General features: G+C 39.3%; 1 protein-coding gene and 1 long non-coding RNA gene across 6 annotated transcripts in view; both read right to left on the bottom strand.

The window, feature by feature from the left end:
- Positions 1–4,295: 4,295 nt before the first annotated feature.
- LOC106725343 lies at positions 4,296–5,561 on the bottom strand. Its single transcript, XR_001361213.1, has 2 exons — positions 4,765–5,561; positions 4,296–4,636 (listed from the first exon to the last, which is right to left on the bottom strand). It is a non-coding gene; the product is annotated as an uncharacterized LOC106725343 (long non-coding RNA).
- A 3,601-nt stretch (positions 5,562–9,162) lies between these two features.
- The window catches only part of ABCA6 (ATP-binding cassette, sub-family A (ABC1), member 6), a 50,940-nt gene continuing 40,555 nt past the window's right edge, over positions 9,163–19,547 (bottom strand). For 3 of the 5 annotated variants that reach the window (XM_014536105.1, XM_014536106.1, XM_005861816.2), the window contains 11 exons: positions 19,053–19,176; positions 18,083–18,203; positions 16,602–16,693; positions 16,175–16,344; positions 15,398–15,473; positions 15,226–15,320; positions 13,459–13,578; positions 13,124–13,264; positions 11,480–11,559; positions 9,632–9,687; positions 9,163–9,503 (listed from right to left, as the gene is read on the bottom strand). In XM_014536105.1, coding sequence (XP_014391591.1) covers positions 9,402–9,503; positions 9,632–9,687; positions 11,480–11,559; positions 13,124–13,264; positions 13,459–13,578; positions 15,226–15,320; positions 15,398–15,473; positions 16,175–16,344; positions 16,602–16,693; positions 18,083–18,203; positions 19,053–19,176 — 1,177 coding nt within the window. In that variant the 3' untranslated portion in view covers positions 9,163–9,401. Of the gene's footprint in view, positions 9,504–9,631; positions 9,688–11,479; positions 11,560–13,123; positions 13,265–13,458; positions 13,579–15,225; positions 15,321–15,397; positions 15,474–16,174; positions 16,345–16,601; positions 16,694–18,082; positions 18,204–19,052; positions 19,177–19,547 lie in introns of those variants that run through there. The other 2 variants (XR_001361212.1, XM_014536107.1) reach the window with 2 other exon arrangements.

Here is a 19,547-nt window from a genome sequence, read left to right as displayed (position 1 = left end):
GTGGTGAAAGTTGGGGGAGTAGGTGGCTGGTGGAGGGGGTAACAGGGATGGTGGGAGACATCTGTAACTGTCAACAATAAAAGAAATAATTACATGTTACTGCCTCCTCACATCTAGTTTTGCTGAGAATGCTTACATATCATTGAACCCCATTAATTTCAACTACTGTCTTTCTCCCATTAGGCTATTTCAGGATGTTCTCTTTAACCACAAGTGTATGAAATGTAGTGACAATGTGCTCAGGTGTAGCTTTTGTTTTTGTCTTTTCCCCTTTGTCCTGCATGGCACTTTGTGGTCACTTGTAAACCAAGAACTTGTGTCTTAATTTTTTTTCTAAGTTCTGGGAAATTTTCAGCTAATACTTTGGTCAAATGTTACCTTCATTTTTTTTTTTTAGTCTTTCTATTCTTTTTCCCTGGAAGTTAATTAGGTATTTACCATCTATAGTCCTTGTGTTATCTTTTGCCTATGTACCATCTTAAAACTGGAAAGCCGTCCATGTTCACACCATATGGAAACAATCTAACATGTAATATTGATGATGTCTCTCTCATAGCTACCTCCACAGTTTTCTGGTTTCTCTGCAGAAAAATACAAAACTTTTGACTATCTGATCCCTGCTTCTCTCTCCAGAATTCCCTTGCCTGAGCCTTTCCTCCAACTCCAGCCGCACTTAGACATATATATTTTTATTATTATTTTTAATATATTTTTATTGATTTCAGAGGGGGAGAGATAGAAACATCAATGATGAGAGAGACTCATTGATTGGCTGCCTTCTGCACACCCCACACTAGGAATTGTGCCCTGACTGGGAATTGAACCGTGACTTCCTGGTTCACAGGTCACCTGCTCAACCCCTGAGCCATGCCAGCCGGGCATGATCACTCATTTTAAATGAATGCACCTCTCATTTACCTCTATTTGCTCTCCTGGAATGAACCCCTCCTCTCCAATGGCCTTCTCATGACTCTATCAACCTAATTTGTACTTGTCCTGCAGGTCTTGGCTATGACCTCGTCTCCCCAATGAGCCTTACGGGCCTGCCTTCCTCATGGGTTGGACGCCTTCCAGGGTCTCCTGTAGCACACCAAGGTCACTGCTGTTGTAGTATGTACCTCACCCCATTTTAACTAATGATCATCTCTCCCCACTATGGACTGGAAACTGCTGAGGGGCCGCTACAGAATCTTCATTGTTATAGTGTCACAGAGTCTGGGACATAAAAGTTGCGCAATTCCTATATTTTGATTTTTAAATGTTGAATGTGAGACAGGGAAGCAAAATAAACCAAAAACAAAACAACAGAAAAAAACAAAACAAAAAACAAAAGAAAACCCCCACTATCATTTACTGTTTTTGGAAGCCTGGTTTTGAAAGAAAGATCTTGGTTGGGTAGTAGCCAAAAGAGTTGTTCTGATCAAGGGTAGATTTTTTTTAAAAATGTATTTTTTAGAAGGAAAAGGAAAAGGGAAATAGCAACAACAACAGAAAAAAAAAACCAGAAGAAATTAAGTAACAGATGGAACATTACTTTTTTGCGGGGGGAGGGGGGAGAAGGGAGTGGATCAGAACCAATACAAGAGGTCAGCCTGAAAAAGGAGAAGGAGAGGTTCTTCGTCAGAAGAAAAAAGGGAGGTGAAAGGGAGAACTGAGAGCATTTTTAAATATGACAAAGTGAAGATTTCACCCCTGAGTATTATGCTCAGTGAAATGTCAGAGGAAGACAAATACCATATGATTTCACTTTTATGTGGAATCTAAAGAACAAAATAAGCAAACAAAACTGAAACACTTATAGACACAGAGAGCAGACTGATGGTTGCCAGAGAGGAGGGGGCTTGGGGGACTGGGTGAACGAGGTGAAGGGATTGAGAAGTACAGATTGGCAGTTACAAAAAACACAGGGCTGTCAAGTACAGCACAGGCACTACAGTCAATAATATTTTAATAACTGTGTATGGTGTCAGGTAGATACTGGAAATATTAAGGGGAAAACTTTGTAAAGTATAGGATTGTCTAACCACCACGTTGCACACTTGAAACCAATACAAAATAATATTGGATGTAAACAGTAATTGGAAAAATAGCAGAGCTTTCCATAAATATAAAGATTTATGGGAAGTTAACATCTATGCTACACCAAGAGTGGCTTTCCCGCTATCATAAAATAAACCAATTAATAATTGTACTTTTAAAAAATGTATTTCACCCCTGAGAGTTGAGACATTTTTCTGTGAAGTAGGAAGCAAATTCCAAGAACAGACCAACAGATGTGCCTGGCAACTGAGGACAGTGTTCGGAGTCTTGAGATAGCCATCAGGGGAGTCTGCCTTAGACACATGAGGACTCTCAACTCCTGCCGACAGCCCTACCTAGGAAGGTAGTTCTGCTTAAAACAAAAGGAAAATTTGTGACGTTCTCCTCTGAACGAATGGCTCACAGTAACATCAACTTTATAACAAAAATGACATTGAAGAAAACGATGTTAATGGAGGACCATGAAAAGCAGGGGATTGGTGATGCAGCCCACAGTGGTCAGCCTTGTCTAGATGGCTATAAAGAAAAGAGAGAACAAAACCAGCACATGATCTGTCTATGGTAGAGTTAAAGGTGGTGTAACTCTCTTTTTTCTTTTTCTTCTTTTGTTTTACTCTGACCTCCTCTTTTGTATCTACTCATCTGCTCTTAGGTCATAATCCTAATAAAAACCCAAGTTAATTAATAGCTTCAAAAACAACCATATTATGATAGTTTTAGCAAACTATGCCCAGTTTAATAGTTTAAAACAGTCATAATATATCTGGCATTGGTTATTCAGTACCTTGTAAACATATTTCTATAACAGTTAATAAAGTTATAACTTATAAGGCATACTAGCAAAGATTTCATTATATTGTTATGTAAAATGGTTGTTATGTGTTGTGATGTTATATATTTGAGCAAGACAGAATTTATTGCTTGAATTTTAGAAATAATTTACTTAAATTCAATTCTCACTATAATTTACTTTCATTTAAGGCTCCTAAACAAACTATAGATCATTTATAATAGATTTGGAAATATAAGGCTCCAATATAATTATGATATATGTAAAATATACAGATAAAGTATTTCTCTTAATAGCTTATAAAATGTGTAAGAAAAAGATTAAAGCACAAAAATAAATGAACAAATAGAAATAATTAACACAAAATAAAATGCAAACATGTGAAACTTCAACCTCACTATAAGTTAAAAAGTAAATTAAAACAGTTTCCATGTTATGTCAGCAAATATGCATATATCCCTAATTAGGAAACTATATGTACTATAATGACTTCAAGTATATAAAGAATAGATTAAAGAAGAGCTGAGTGTTTTTTTTTGGTATGGAGAAATTGTAGTGATTTTCTTATTCAATTTCTATACTTTACCCCATTATACAAATTTTCTTTGGTGGACATAATTTTTTGAAAGTTATATAACATACTAGAGGCCTGATGCATGAAAATTGTGCAAGAGTAGGCCTTCCTTCCCCTGACTGTCAGCACCAGCTTCCCTCTGGCACCCAGAACCTAGGCTTCACTCCGGCTGACGCAGGCACCTGGGACCCAGGCTGCCCTCACAGCCCTGGCTTCGTCTGAAAGGTCGTCCAGAAAGACGTCCGGTCTAATTAGCATATTATGCTTTTATTATTATAGATTACCAAAAAAGCAGCAAGAATACTGCTTGGTGTTAAAAAATTATCTGGTAATATTCAAAATGAAATTGCTATTGCTTAAGGGCAAAAATAAAATATGTAAAGACAACACAATTTTTTTTTAATTGGGAGTACAACAGATGTGCATGTGTGTGTATGTGTGTGATGTACACACTTGTGCATACACTTATATAGGATAAAAATCATTTTAAAATAACAGTAAATACAGAAAACACTGCTGATGAGGTGAAGAGGGAAATCAGCACTCACACAATCATAACACACTCAACAATTTCAAAATCGGAACAAATGCTGCGGTGATTCCCATTGTTTTCAAAAGGTTTGTTTAAACTGCTTTTCCAATGCAGGTGCTTGTTCCTTTGTGAGCTAAGGGGCTCCTAAACCTGTGGATTTCAAAATAATTTCTGAAAAGGTTTCAGAGGAAGGTTCTTGGGTCGTCCGTGGGTATTAAAGCAAACTCAGATCCCGGATGTATCATAACCTGGTGTGCAGCCATCACGGCGCCTCTAGCTGTGGATTACATTCCTCACATAGTTCAGCAAGATAATTGTTTAGTGAATGTCCTATTTCAAAAAAGTCACGCTTCAAAAAATTCCAAGTTTGTGGTTTTATTTATTCAAAACCCAGTGCCTGGTTCTTCAGATAACTTCATTAACACTTTCTATTGTCCCTAAATTTGAGGGGAAGAATAATTTTACAATGTATTCATTTATTAACTAAATATACAAAATGTACCCAATATTGATGCTGACAATTTTTAAAAATTATATAAAATGCAAATTATTACATATAACATAAGCTTATAGGACATCAGCAAGGAATGACTGGGTTTCATGGGTCGTCTGAATGAGAGAGGAGTTTCCATCTCATGGTTGTATCAACCTCTTCGTCAAAATTTCCCACCGTCTGCTCCTTAGAAAGCTCTACCAATACCTAAATAAGAAACAAACAAGAAGAAAAAAGAATTATTGAGTCGTTGACTGTCTTACACACAGGAACAATGTGTGTTACTGTCACGTGCAATTTACAAAGACCATGCAAAATCGTCAAAGTTGGCTCACCTTTTCCAACGTGCACTGAGAGAGGCTGTATTCCTCCAGGTTAAAATTATGTTTCACTGGGGGGAAAAAAGACTAGTAGTAGATGCTTATAATTTATTACCAATAATTTTTTTAAATCATATGAAATAAAAATGCAAACCATTCATATAAATGGACTATAGAGCTGAACAAACAAATGCTTGGTGAGATAAAGAAATAATGAAAAGTCAGAATATAAACACACATTGAATAAATCTTGATATTAGCATTTTCTCATATTACACATTGGTCACACATTGGTGTTTTATTACTTAGTTGATGTGTCCTGAGAGATACATAGGTTCCTGGAGGGACTTCATAATTGACTGATAGACTCTTACACATGGGGAAGATTTCAATCCCATTCCATTCCCTTTAAGAGGACCCACTACTTCGGTGGAACTGTGTGCTTCAGCCAGTTCATATGCTGCACCAGCTCTCCGCTGGGCATCCCCACCAGGAAATCTGCGTGAGAGTCGTCACCAATTTATATATTCATGTGTTCACAGTTCGCCATTTATACATTGAGAACCTTCCATGAGTGGGAGCCACCCTTAGGTGGCAGGGATAGAACTGTAAATGAAATAGGTAAAACAAAACCCCTGCCTTTGTGTAGTATGCATTCTATTGGGAGGAATATGGGCATTAGGTAAGTAAGCAATATATAATAAACATATTAATTTACATAAGTATAATAAAGTAAATGATAGCTACTATCGAGAAAAAATAAATCAAGTGCAAGAAATAGGAAGTGGAGGGCACTCTTTTTATAGATAGCTAGGAAGGGCCACATATTTTTATTGATTTCAGAGGGGGAGAGATAGAAACATCAATGATGAGAGAGACTCATTGATTGGCTGCCTTCTGCACACCCCACACTAGGAATTGTGCCCTGACTGGGAATTGAACCGTGACTTCCTGGTTCACAGGTCACCTGCTCAACCCCTGAGCCATGCCAGCCGGGCATGATCACTCATTTTAAATGAATGCACCTCTCATTTACCTCTATTTGCTCTCCTGGAATGAACCCCTCCTCTCCAATGGCCTTCTCATGACTCTATCAACCTAATTTGTACTTGTCCTGCAGGTCTTGGCTATGACCTCGTCTCCCCAATGAGCCTTACGGGCCTGCCTTCCTCATGGGTTGGACGCCTTCCAGGGTCTCCTGTAGCACACCAAGGTCACTGCTGTTGTAGTATGTACCTCACCCCATTTTAACTAATGATCATCTCTCCCCACTATGGACTGGAAACTGCTGAGGGGCCGCTACAGAATCTTCATTGTTATAGTGTCACAGAGTCTGGGACATAAAAGTTGCGCAATTCCTATATTTTGATTTTTAAATGTTGAATGTGAGACAGGGAAGCAAAATAAACCAAAAACAAAACAACAGAAAAAAACAAAACAAAAAACAAAAGAAAACCCCCACTATCATTTACTGTTTTTGGAAGCCTGGTTTTGAAAGAAAGATCTTGGTTGGGTAGTAGCCAAAAGAGTTGTTCTGATCAAGGGTAGATTTTTTTTAAAAATGTATTTTTTAGAAGGAAAAGGAAAAGGGAAATAGCAACAACAACAGAAAAAAAAAACCAGAAGAAATTAAGTAACAGATGGAACATTACTTTTTTGCGGGGGGAGGGGGGAGAAGGGAGTGGATCAGAACCAATACAAGAGGTCAGCCTGAAAAAGGAGAAGGAGAGGTTCTTCGTCAGAAGAAAAAAGGGAGGTGAAAGGGAGAACTGAGAGCATTTTTAAATATGACAAAGTGAAGATTTCACCCCTGAGTATTATGCTCAGTGAAATGTCAGAGGAAGACAAATACCATATGATTTCACTTTTATGTGGAATCTAAAGAACAAAATAAGCAAACAAAACTGAAACACTTATAGACACAGAGAGCAGACTGATGGTTGCCAGAGAGGAGGGGGCTTGGGGGACTGGGTGAACGAGGTGAAGGGATTGAGAAGTACAGATTGGCAGTTACAAAAAACACAGGGCTGTCAAGTACAGCACAGGCACTACAGTCAATAATATTTTAATAACTGTGTATGGTGTCAGGTAGATACTGGAAATATTAAGGGGAAAACTTTGTAAAGTATAGGATTGTCTAACCACCACGTTGCACACTTGAAACCAATACAAAATAATATTGGATGTAAACAGTAATTGGAAAAATAGCAGAGCTTTCCATAAATATAAAGATTTATGGGAAGTTAACATCTATGCTACACCAAGAGTGGCTTTCCCGCTATCATAAAATAAACCAATTAATAATTGTACTTTTAAAAAATGTATTTCACCCCTGAGAGTTGAGACATTTTTCTGTGAAGTAGGAAGCAAATTCCAAGAACAGACCAACAGATGTGCCTGGCAACTGAGGACAGTGTTCGGAGTCTTGAGATAGCCATCAGGGGAGTCTGCCTTAGACACATGAGGACTCTCAACTCCTGCCGACAGCCCTACCTAGGAAGGTAGTTCTGCTTAAAACAAAAGGAAAATTTGTGACGTTCTCCTCTGAACGAATGGCTCACAGTAACATCAACTTTATAACAAAAATGACATTGAAGAAAACGATGTTAATGGAGGACCATGAAAAGCAGGGGATTGGTGATGCAGCCCACAGTGGTCAGCCTTGTCTAGATGGCTATAAAGAAAAGAGAGAACAAAACCAGCACATGATCTGTCTATGGTAGAGTTAAAGGTGGTGTAACTCTCTTTTTTCTTTTTCTTCTTTTGTTTTACTCTGACCTCCTCTTTTGTATCTACTCATCTGCTCTTAGGTCATAATCCTAATAAAAACCCAAGTTAATTAATAGCTTCAAAAACAACCATATTATGATAGTTTTAGCAAACTATGCCCAGTTTAATAGTTTAAAACAGTCATAATATATCTGGCATTGGTTATTCAGTACCTTGTAAACATATTTCTATAACAGTTAATAAAGTTATAACTTATAAGGCATACTAGCAAAGATTTCATTATATTGTTATGTAAAATGGTTGTTATGTGTTGTGATGTTATATATTTGAGCAAGACAGAATTTATTGCTTGAATTTTAGAAATAATTTACTTAAATTCAATTCTCACTATAATTTACTTTCATTTAAGGCTCCTAAACAAACTATAGATCATTTATAATAGATTTGGAAATATAAGGCTCCAATATAATTATGATATATGTAAAATATACAGATAAAGTATTTCTCTTAATAGCTTATAAAATGTGTAAGAAAAAGATTAAAGCACAAAAATAAATGAACAAATAGAAATAATTAACACAAAATAAAATGCAAACATGTGAAACTTCAACCTCACTATAAGTTAAAAAGTAAATTAAAACAGTTTCCATGTTATGTCAGCAAATATGCATATATCCCTAATTAGGAAACTATATGTACTATAATGACTTCAAGTATATAAAGAATAGATTAAAGAAGAGCTGAGTGTTTTTTTTTGGTATGGAGAAATTGTAGTGATTTTCTTATTCAATTTCTATACTTTACCCCATTATACAAATTTTCTTTGGTGGACATAATTTTTTGAAAGTTATATAACATACTAGAGGCCTGATGCATGAAAATTGTGCAAGAGTAGGCCTTCCTTCCCCTGACTGTCAGCACCAGCTTCCCTCTGGCACCCAGAACCTAGGCTTCACTCCGGCTGACGCAGGCACCTGGGACCCAGGCTGCCCTCACAGCCCTGGCTTCGTCTGAAAGGTCGTCCAGAAAGACGTCCGGTCTAATTAGCATATTATGCTTTTATTATTATAGATTACCAAAAAAGCAGCAAGAATACTGCTTGGTGTTAAAAAATTATCTGGTAATATTCAAAATGAAATTGCTATTGCTTAAGGGCAAAAATAAAATATGTAAAGACAACACAATTTTTTTTTAATTGGGAGTACAACAGATGTGCATGTGTGTGTATGTGTGTGATGTACACACTTGTGCATACACTTATATAGGATAAAAATCATTTTAAAATAACAGTAAATACAGAAAACACTGCTGATGAGGTGAAGAGGGAAATCAGCACTCACACAATCATAACACACTCAACAATTTCAAAATCGGAACAAATGCTGCGGTGATTCCCATTGTTTTCAAAAGGTTTGTTTAAACTGCTTTTCCAATGCAGGTGCTTGTTCCTTTGTGAGCTAAGGGGCTCCTAAACCTGTGGATTTCAAAATAATTTCTGAAAAGGTTTCAGAGGAAGGTTCTTGGGTCGTCCGTGGGTATTAAAGCAAACTCAGATCCCGGATGTATCATAACCTGGTGTGCAGCCATCACGGCGCCTCTAGCTGTGGATTACATTCCTCACATAGTTCAGCAAGATAATTGTTTAGTGAATGTCCTATTTCAAAAAAGTCACGCTTCAAAAAATTCCAAGTTTGTGGTTTTATTTATTCAAAACCCAGTGCCTGGTTCTTCAGATAACTTCATTAACACTTTCTATTGTCCCTAAATTTGAGGGGAAGAATAATTTTACAATGTATTCATTTATTAACTAAATATACAAAATGTACCCAATATTGATGCTGACAATTTTTAAAAATTATATAAAATGCAAATTATTACATATAACATAAGCTTATAGGACATCAGCAAGGAATGACTGGGTTTCATGGGTCGTCTGAATGAGAGAGGAGTTTCCATCTCATGGTTGTATCAACCTCTTCGTCAAAATTTCCCACCGTCTGCTCCTTAGAAAGCTCTACCAATACCTAAATAAGAAACAAACAAGAAGAAAAAAGAATTATTGAGTCGTTGACTGTCTTACACACAGGAACAATGTGTGTTACTGTCACGTGCAATTTACAAAGACCATGCAAAATCGTCAAAGTTGGCTCACCTTTTCCAACGTGCACTGAGAGAGGCTGTATTCCTCCAGGTTAAAATTATGTTTCACTGGGGGGAAAAAAGACTAGTAGTAGATGCTTATAATTTATTACCAATAATTTTTTTAAATCATATGAAATAAAAATGCAAACCATTCATATAAATGGACTATAGAGCTGAACAAACAAATGCTTGGTGAGATAAAGAAATAATGAAAAGTCAGAATATAAACACACATTGAATAAATCTTGATATTAGCATTTTCTCATATTACACATTGGTCACACATTGGTGTTTTATTACTTAGTTGATGTGTCCTGAGAGATACATAGGTTCCTGGAGGGACTTCATAATTGACTGATAGACTCTTACACATGGGGAAGATTTCAATCCCATTCCATTCCCTTTAAGAGGACCCACTACTTCGGTGGAACTGTGTGCTTCAGCCAGTTCATATGCTGCACCAGCTCTCCGCTGGGCATCCCCACCAGGAAATCTGCGTGAGAGTCGTCACCAATTTATATATTCATGTGTTCACAGTTCGCCATTTATACATTGAGAACCTTCCATGAGTGGGAGCCACCCTTAGGTGGCAGGGATAGAACTGTAAATGAAATAGGTAAAACAAAACCCCTGCCTTTGTGTAGTATGCATTCTATTGGGAGGAATATGGGCATTAGGTAAGTAAGCAATATATAATAAACATATTAATTTACATAAGTATAATAAAGTAAATGATAGCTACTATCGAGAAAAAATAAATCAAGTGCAAGAAATAGGAAGTGGAGGGCACTCTTTTTATAGATAGCTAGGAAGGGCCACAAAAACAAGATCATAACTGAGAAGGAACCTGAAAGAAGTGAGGAAGCAGCTTGGAAATTTAGGAAGTAGAATTCCAGAAAGAAGGATTAGCAAGTGCAGAGCCCTAAGGCAGGAAGGAAGTCAGGGTGTCTAGAGTGAGAGGAGGAGCAAACCAGAGGTTTATATTATGTCAAGCACTGTTGGTGAGCCAGGCACTGTTCTAGGCTCTTCATAAATGAGCTCATTTAATCCTCCCAACAACCCTGCCATGTGGCACTGATGCTATAGAGATGAGCCATCCAGATGTGCGGGGATTAAGCATCTTTGTCCAGTGTCTCCTAGCTCGTAAGCAGCAGTGCTGGGATGGGAACCCGGAGAGCCTGGTGCTGGCGTTGGAGCTCTTTGCTACTATGCTGTGCTCGGAAATTCCACCATGATGGTTTGTTTTGGAGAACAACCCAGTGAAAAGTGGAAAAATGATGACAAAGACAGAAAAGGGACGATTTCAAGTGGCGAGAGAGTCATGCACAATGCAGGGCACAGCCTTAGCTGGAGACACAGGCTGTTCATGCATCTTTAAGGCAGAACACAGCACAGACACAGGGAAGTTTCCTGCTGCCTTTATTTTATGAGTGAAATATAAAGCAAGGAATCAACTGTGGGAGAAGAGCAGGAAGGAGACAGACATGCAAGGGGAGGGGGAATGAAGTAGGAATTCAGGACACTTGGTATGAATGGATTGTGTACACGTAAGCAAAGCAGACTGGACTAAAGGGCTTTCTGAGTTTAATGTTATTAATTCACATTAAAACCAACCAAGCACAATTGTGTGTTTTCTGCAGTTTCCATCTGCACTGGAAATTAACCTCTTTCCAGAGGCTTGGGTTAACAAAAACTGGGGTTAAATCCTGACCATTATGTACCATTAGGATTCTTAAGATCATACATATCCTACAGGATCTATTTTTTAAAATGTATTACACGATTATCTCCTATTAAATTACTATCCAAGCCTGAATTAATTCTTCAAAAGTTTTCTTGTAAAAATGGTCACTCTTACCTGCCTCTAATTTGTAAAAGGCCTGAGATAGAGGTTGAACATCTGCCACGGGCAGTTTATAGGCCAAGAAGGTGGAATACCTGGAAATAGGAAAATGTCATATTTGACCTTGAGTTTCAAGGAGAAAAAAAGACCATCAAAATAAATATTGATATTATCAGCAATTTCCTTTTTGAAATAAAAACAATGCAAATCAGACCTGGCCAGCTGGCTCAGTAAATTAGAGTGTCATCCTGTGCACCAAAAGGTTTCAGGTTCAATTTCCAGTCAGTTCACATTACCTAGGCTGGGGGTTCAATCCCTGGTTGGGGCACTTCCAGAAGGTAACCAATGGATGTTTCTCTCTCTCCCCCCTCTCCCCTTTTCTCTCTAAAAATCAATAAACATATCCTTAGGTAAATATTTAAAAAGTAGTAATGCAAATTAATGTAGTTCACATATGAAGTAAATAATCTAATTTACCAATGGACATTTCTTAAAATGACTTTGGTAGTTGGCTGTAGGAGATAATTCTCCTAGAAAGAATCCAGCATAATTATACTTATTCTCAGTTCACACAAACCTTTTTCTTGTTGAACATAGCTATTCTGAACTAATCCCTTTGGTAAATTCAAATTAGGCTGGAATTAATCTCACTCAATATTCCATCCTTGTCACCAGAAAGCTAAGAGAGATATGAGGTTGAGAAAGAGGGACATAATAGTGGGTGGGGTTCAAAAGGTTTTAACTAAAAAAACATCCCTGACCTCTGAGGAAAGAAGAGCCAGGACTGATGTTTGGCATCTTGCTTCCACATGCTACTTCTGGCCGTGTGACCTCATGCCCCGTTCTCAGCTCCTTCCTAAACAGAAGTCTGGTGCTCCCAGGTAGCTCCAAAGCTGCCCAGACTTCCAGGACTGGCCCTCTTCATCCCAGATGCTGCCCTTCCAGCCTTACCCTTCGTGATCTTCCCATCTACATCAAAACTTCTCAGGTTTGTGACACCAAAGGTCTAGGAATAGGACTATTACAGGCCCTGCCATAGACCTCAGATAGTGCCATTATATTTATACTGTGTTAAAATGGAAATAGCAGTTATGTTCTGCATCTCTGGGGTGATTATCTCTCCAAAAAATTTCAAATTCAGTTCCTGCTCCATCTCCTTGCCCCCCTCCCCACCAATAACACACACACATACACACACACACCTATTCTCCATTTTGTGTCATGAAAACTTCATTAGTGGACAACTCTTTGATTATCTCAGTTGTTATTTGTTTCCTATGAAGGGAACTTACCCTAAACAGTTACATCTTTTAAATTATAAATACTAATTGGAGGCCCAAGGAGGATGCCATGGGCCTGACTGTGGCCCTGTGTGGGTTTTAATAATCAGAAATCCCCCCAATTTTTCCAAGTCTTCTGCCAGAGCTGGGGATCAGCCATGGATGGCAGCGGAGACCCATGAAGGGTGTCCCCAGGCTCCCCTGGGGGATACAGCTATCTGGGTAGCTCCCAAATCTCATCATCTGTAAGACTCAACAAGTCCGTTTTTGAGGCCCCAACTTTCATTATGAAGTCACCCTGACATTCTCTCAGAGCAGAAAAGGAACCATCGAATGGGTAAAGACAACAGGTTTCTCCATAATCAGAAGCTCCATTCACCTTTCCTGCAGGGCAGCCTGTGGGAAAAGCTTCAGAATCTCAGTGTGGACCAAAGTGACTTGAGAAGCTTCCTGTACTTTTAGTTCTAGAATGTAATCCTTGCCAAGTTTGTTTTTCAGGTGTTGGATGGAGCCAATGCATCTATGGACAAGAAAGAAAACATGTTGGAATGAATATCGGCTCTGAAATTTTTTACATTATTTCTAAATTTCAAATATAAGGGAAAGGGCATCACTGGGGGAGCTGAAAAGAAGAACTCCATCTGGTGATTGTCTCCTTTTCATAGGGAATCTCATTTTTGGGGGGTCAAGTGAAGACTATGGAAAGACACCCACCTCAGCCTTCCAGACACCATGATGGCGATGCGGTCACAAAGGGTCTCGGCCTCCACCAGGTTTTGGGTGGTCAGGAGGGCCCCCTTCTCTGTGTTTTTAATGGTTGACTGAATCATGTGCCTGAAGTAAACCATTAAAATCAACACCATTAAAAAAAGAGCATGAGGTGGGGGGGGGGGGATGAGATAAAGGGGAAATTTCATAGGCAAAATACAGTTTATGAATCATATTTAGATCCTAATTTTAAAAAGAGAGAAATGTGACTACTGATTAGGTTTTTATAGCATAAAGAAGGTTTTAAAATATTTTTATTATTAAATTATTTATTAACATTTAGGAGTGATTCTGGTTAAGTTAAAGAAAAATTCCAGCCCAGCTGGCATGGCTCAGTGGTTGAGCGTTGACTTATGAACCAGGAGGTCACAGTTCAATTCCCAGTCAGGGAACATGTCTGGGCTGTGGGCTCGATCCCCAGTAGTGGGAATGCAGAAGGCAACTGATCAATGATTCTCTCTCATCACTGATGTCTCTCTCTCTTCCCCTCTCCCTTCCTCTCTATAATCAATAAAACTATATTAAAAAGAAAACCCTTATATCTTTTGTAGAAGCTAACTGAAATATTTATCAATAAAGGACCTGCTGCCTAATATTTGCTTCAAAATAACTGGGGAGTGGGGAAATGAAGTGGGTGGAGGTATAGATGGAGAAATATTGACCTTGTGTGGATAACTGTTGAAACTGGGTGATGGGTAAAATGTGTTCATAAATGATTCTCTTTACGTTTGTATAACATGTCCATAATAAAGTTCTTTTTAGAGATCGGACAGTCACAAATATGAAACTGAATTGGAAAATTTTTTTTAAATATATATTTTATTGATTTTTTACAGAGAGGAAGGGAGATGGATAGAGAGTTAGAAACATCGATGAGAAGGAAACATCGATCAGCTGCCTCCTGCACACTCCCCACTGGGGATGTGCCTGCAACCAAGGTACATGCCCTTGACCGGAATCCAACCTGGGACCCTTGAGTCCGCAGGCCGATGCTCTATCCAGTGAGCCAAACCGGTTAGGGATGAATTGGAAAACTTTATTAGTCCAAATGGAAAGTCTCAGATAGGAAACTAAAAAGAATTTAAAAACTAAGAAAAGTTATATAAACAAACTTGACAGATTAGGTAACAGGGTGGGGGGAGGAAATGGGGAAATTATGTCACTAACTTAATAGTTTCTAAGGAAATAGTTATAGACATCTCAATAAGTAAAAGACAAAATCAAAATACACTCCAAATTGCAATACCTAAAACTCCAACAAAGTCCTTAGAGTGCTTTTGTTTTTGCTGTTCTTAAAAAATGTGAATACCACATGAATACGCTACATTAGCGAATCTAGAAGGGTTGGGCAGAGGGGTAAGAGATCAACCAAATGACTTGTATGCATGCATATGAGCATAACCAATGGACACAGACACTAGAGGAGTGATAGCAGGTTCGGGGAGGGGGGGAGGTCAATAGGGGAAAAAGGAGACATATGTTCTACTATGTGTAATACTTTAAACAAAAATAAAAAAATAAAAAAATAAAAAATGTGAATACCACATGAATACGCTACATTAGCGAATCTATTTGTTCAATATTTGTTTTCCTAATAATATGGAGTATCTTCACTGAACTGGGAACCCGTGGATTTGCTTTTCTATGACCAGTTTAAGAATGCAACGTACACATGAGGTTTCTACTGCTGGCTCTGAGGGGGACAGTTCTCACCACATCTGCTGCTGTCCTGTAGGATCCACGCCTGTAGATGGTTCATCCAGGATCAGGATGGGCGAATTACCCAGGATGCTCAGCACGAAACACAACTGAAATGCAGAGAAACACCTCTATCTGCTGCCAGCACCACATCCGCCCTCGGGATAGCAGCACACACCACACATACCTTTCTGGTGGCTCCTGGCGTTAATTTCTGCACCGGGACATTCAGCTCTTGGTGCAGTTTGAAGGCATCCACCAATCTGATGGGAAACAGGAAGGGAATGGGGAAAAGGTCATCACAGGGAAGAGGAACAGCCTTCGGGGGAAGCTGGGTGCTATTGTTCTCAAAACTCTTTAACTCTAATGACCAAGGGAAAGGACAGTTTATTTCAGAAAGGGAAAGATTTTTCATCTCGTAAACAGGTTTTAAGAGTAGCTAGAATTCTGTTAGGAATGGAAATGGATGGTCATTCATTCACTTGTCAAAAACAACCTTTGTTGTCTGGCTGGAATGGCTCAGTGGGTGAGCGTCGGCCTATGAACCAGGAGGTCATGGTTCCATTCCTGGTCAGGGCACATGCCCGGGATTGTGGGCTCGATCCCCAGTGTGGGGCGTGCAGGAGGCAGCTGATCGATGATTCTCTCTCATCATTGATGTTTCTATCTCCCTCTCCCTCTCCCTTCCTCTCTCTCTAAGTAATTAAAAACATATCTTGAAAAAAAAAAAAAAAGAAAGTACTGGTGCTGCCAATTCAGCATCAGAGTACAGAGGAAAAGAGTACTTTAAAAAAAACAAAAACAGAAAAAATAAAAACACAGCCCTTGTCTGACATCCCTGCTCTACCACCGACACCCTCTGAGAAGGGGAGATGTCTTTTCTACTCTACACTCTTCATTAGTGGATTCATCATCAATGGATAGCCTCCCTGCCTCTTGACACAAGGGGATCGCATGACTGTACCGTGTGATGGCGACTGCGGCGTCCGCTTTCCTCAGCCCTTTCACTGCAGCGAACAGGTCCAGGTGCTCCCTCACCGTCAGGGTGGGCCACAGCGCGTTCTCCTGAGGGCAGTACCCCAGGAACTTGACCGAGCCATCTCCCCAAATTGAATTCCATCCTTTCAGTTCCACCTATGAAAGTAAATTGGTCTTAGAAATACGTGTAGCCTTTTCTCCAATCACATAATCACTCAAGAAACTGACATGTAGCTAATAAATGTCTACATTTTTTTGAGCATCGAAGAAATATTTCTAGAAATCACTTTCTAGATTTATGATTAAAAACTTTTTTAATGACTCAAAGCGTAGCCATACAAAGCTATGGTCTATATTTATTGTGAGATTTCTATTCTTGGAATGGATAGTGTTTCTTCATTTTTTTTTACTACCTCTCCAGCCGTTGGCTTTGTGACCCCAGATATCATTCTCAGAGATGAACTTTTACCAGCACCACTGGGTCCCAGCAATCCCAGTACTTCACCTGAAAGAGAATCATTGATTATTGGAAGTGAAATAATCAGAACATTAACAGGACATAAATCAGAAATAATCAGAAAATAAACATAAAACTGTTTCTCCAATAACCTTCTTTAATAACCCCTCAGTGCCATTTTGAAATTTATAACATATATGTAATCCATGTCACCAAAACATGCTCTTCAACTCCTATAATTATGTAATGTATTCATGAAAAGCTTATGAATTTGCTGTCAATACCACTGTTCTTTTTTAAAAACTTTTTTAGTGAAAAATGTGCCCAGATTGTTTCCTAGAACAGGTGGCTGATGTGCTGAGTAGATGGGTTAGTGGTTCCTAAACTTGGGAATTCAGGGACATTTTCTCCACCCCAAATTCCACCGCCTGTGTTCAAGCCATCTTTCATTGGAACTGATACAAAAGGCTCTTAATCTGTCCACGACACAAATTTATGAGCAAACAATTAAGTGGGGTTTTTTGTTTGTTTGTTTTTGTTTTTCAAAACACAAATAATTGTGACAAACGCTGGCTGAAAACCCTCCCGTAGCATTCCAATAACTTGATGTAAAACCCAAATTCTGTGCCAGATCTCACAAAGCTTCACCTCATCTGGCCCCGCCCGCCTCTTTGATTTCACCCCTTCCATCTGCAGATGCAGCCACTGGCCTCTTTGTGTGGGTCTCCAACACGCCAATGGCATCCCCACGCCTGAGCCCCTGCCCTCGCTGTTTCCTCTGCCTGGGGTGCCCTTCTCTCTTCGTGCTTACACAGCTGGCACCTTCTCATCACCCAGGTTGTGGCTTAATTGTGGCTGTTCAAGGAAGGTCCTTCCAAACCCTAAGTGAAAGCCATACATATCATTCCACATATTTGCATGTTCCACACAGAACTTGTCTATGTGACCTTTGACATTTTTCTTAATAGGTTATTTTTTCAAAATATGTTCAAAACATGTTTTGAAAAACAAAGAAAGTACCGGCGCTGCCAATTCAGCAACAGGGTACAGAGAAAAAGAGGGCTTTTAAAAAACAAAACGGGGGGAAAAAAAACCCAGCCCTTAGGATATATAATGCATGAGGACAGGATCTTGCCTATTTCCTTCATAATTATATTTTCAGAGCCTAAAACAGTCCCTGGAACACTCAAAAAATAGATCATGTCCCCAAAAATGTATACACACACCATGACTAATTATGAAGGCAGTGCTTATTAAAATAGATTTCATTTAAAAAATTGAGCCATCTGCTGTTACAGCGTTTATACATTTTTTGGAGATGCCCTATATATGTTAAATGAAAGAATGCTTCAGCAGGTACAGTGGTGTCTACAACACAGATGTTCACTGGGTATTTCTAAAAATGATGGTGAATAAAAAAAAGGGGTTCTTCCAAACCTTTTTTAACACAGAAGGAAATATTTCTTGTGACTACCTTCTTCTTCTTCTTCTTTGAAAAGCAATTTTTCTTCGGGCCGGCATATTCTTTGTGTAGACAGCTAGCAATGATGACGGGTTGCTGGAATAGATGACCATGTGATTTTCCTCTGAACCTTCAGAGATTCTGTGCTCCCATGTTCTCTCTAATGGAGCCCTTCGCGCCTTATGCCATGAACCAAATCAGATGCTGAGTTGAGGGTGGTCCTACTGCTTGTTTCAAATGCAACATGCAGCCAGACTGGCGTGGCTCAGTGGTTAAGCATCGACCTATGAACCAGGAGGTCATGGTTTGATTCCCAGTCAGGGCACATGCCCAGGTTGTGGGCTCCATCCCCACTGGGGCACATGCAGGAGGCAGCCAGTCAATGATTCTCTCTAATCACTGATGTTTCTATCTCTCCCTCCCTCTTCCTTCCTCTCTGACATCAATACAAATATTAAAAAAAACAAAACACAAAACCCAAACAAATGCAACATGCACTCATTAACGTTTCGTGCTTCTGAAAGGTCTGAGAAAAGCAGCATCATTTCATGGAAGCTGGCTCACTGCCTTCCCAGAACAGAAGTGTCTGACCTCATGGGAATATCATGGCATCTAAGTCAAAGAAATGAATGACGCTTAAAATTTCAATCTCTCTGTAGGATTCTAGAACAAATGTCACTCAGGTAAATTCCTCAACTCGTGAAGTTTTTGGTTCTGAAAATGATCAAAGTCCATTTTTATCAAAAGAAGAACAGAGCCACTTGCTTTGTACATGTCTTGGAGCTTCCAGGACACCCCCAAGAAGTGGGAGTGCTGAGAACGGTTAAGAATCATGAAAATGCACCCAACGCTCAACTTTCAAAGTGAAAATCGGCACATCAACCTCTACTGTGGATAGTTTTTGGATAGTGCCATTAACATGCCCTCTGTCCCGTGGTTTTCTACCTCCTCTATGCTGGAAGTGGTCATCAGGGCCGTTGCTGTTCTCGTTCTTTCTGCTTGAACATCTTCGTCTTCATCGATAGGTTCCTCTGGATTTGGCCGGGCCTCTCTTCTTTGGGGGGAAATTCTGTGACAAAGGGAAATGTATATGCCCTGTGATTTTTCCATTTGTCAAAGATGGATCGCGAATCAGCCCCTGGTGATATGACCACTGCCCCTTTCTTTCAATAAACTGGTGATGACCATGGCCCTGTGCATACTGCCTCTGCTTTTGCCCAAAATCCCCAACCTGGTAACCAGAAACCCTTTGTCCGTGTGGCTCCCATTCTTTCAGTTAGCGTCGTTGACCCTTTCTAATTTGTTGACAAGGACCCGTGCCTCTTTAAAAATGTCATCTACATTTTCTCTGTTTACTCTGAGCCCATCTAATCAGCCCAACATTTGCCTTAGCATTTCTTATTGTTCACCCTTTTTGGAGTTCCCTCCACTCCCCCAATA

The sequence above is a fragment of the Myotis brandtii genome, unplaced genomic scaffold (assembly GCF_000412655.1).
Source record: "Myotis brandtii unplaced genomic scaffold, ASM41265v1 scaffold157, whole genome shotgun sequence".
NCBI classification, from domain to species: domain Eukaryota; kingdom Metazoa; phylum Chordata; class Mammalia; order Chiroptera; family Vespertilionidae; genus Myotis; species Myotis brandtii.
Note: the sequence above shows the minus strand (reverse complement) of the source record. Positions and strands in the feature narration are given on the sequence as shown.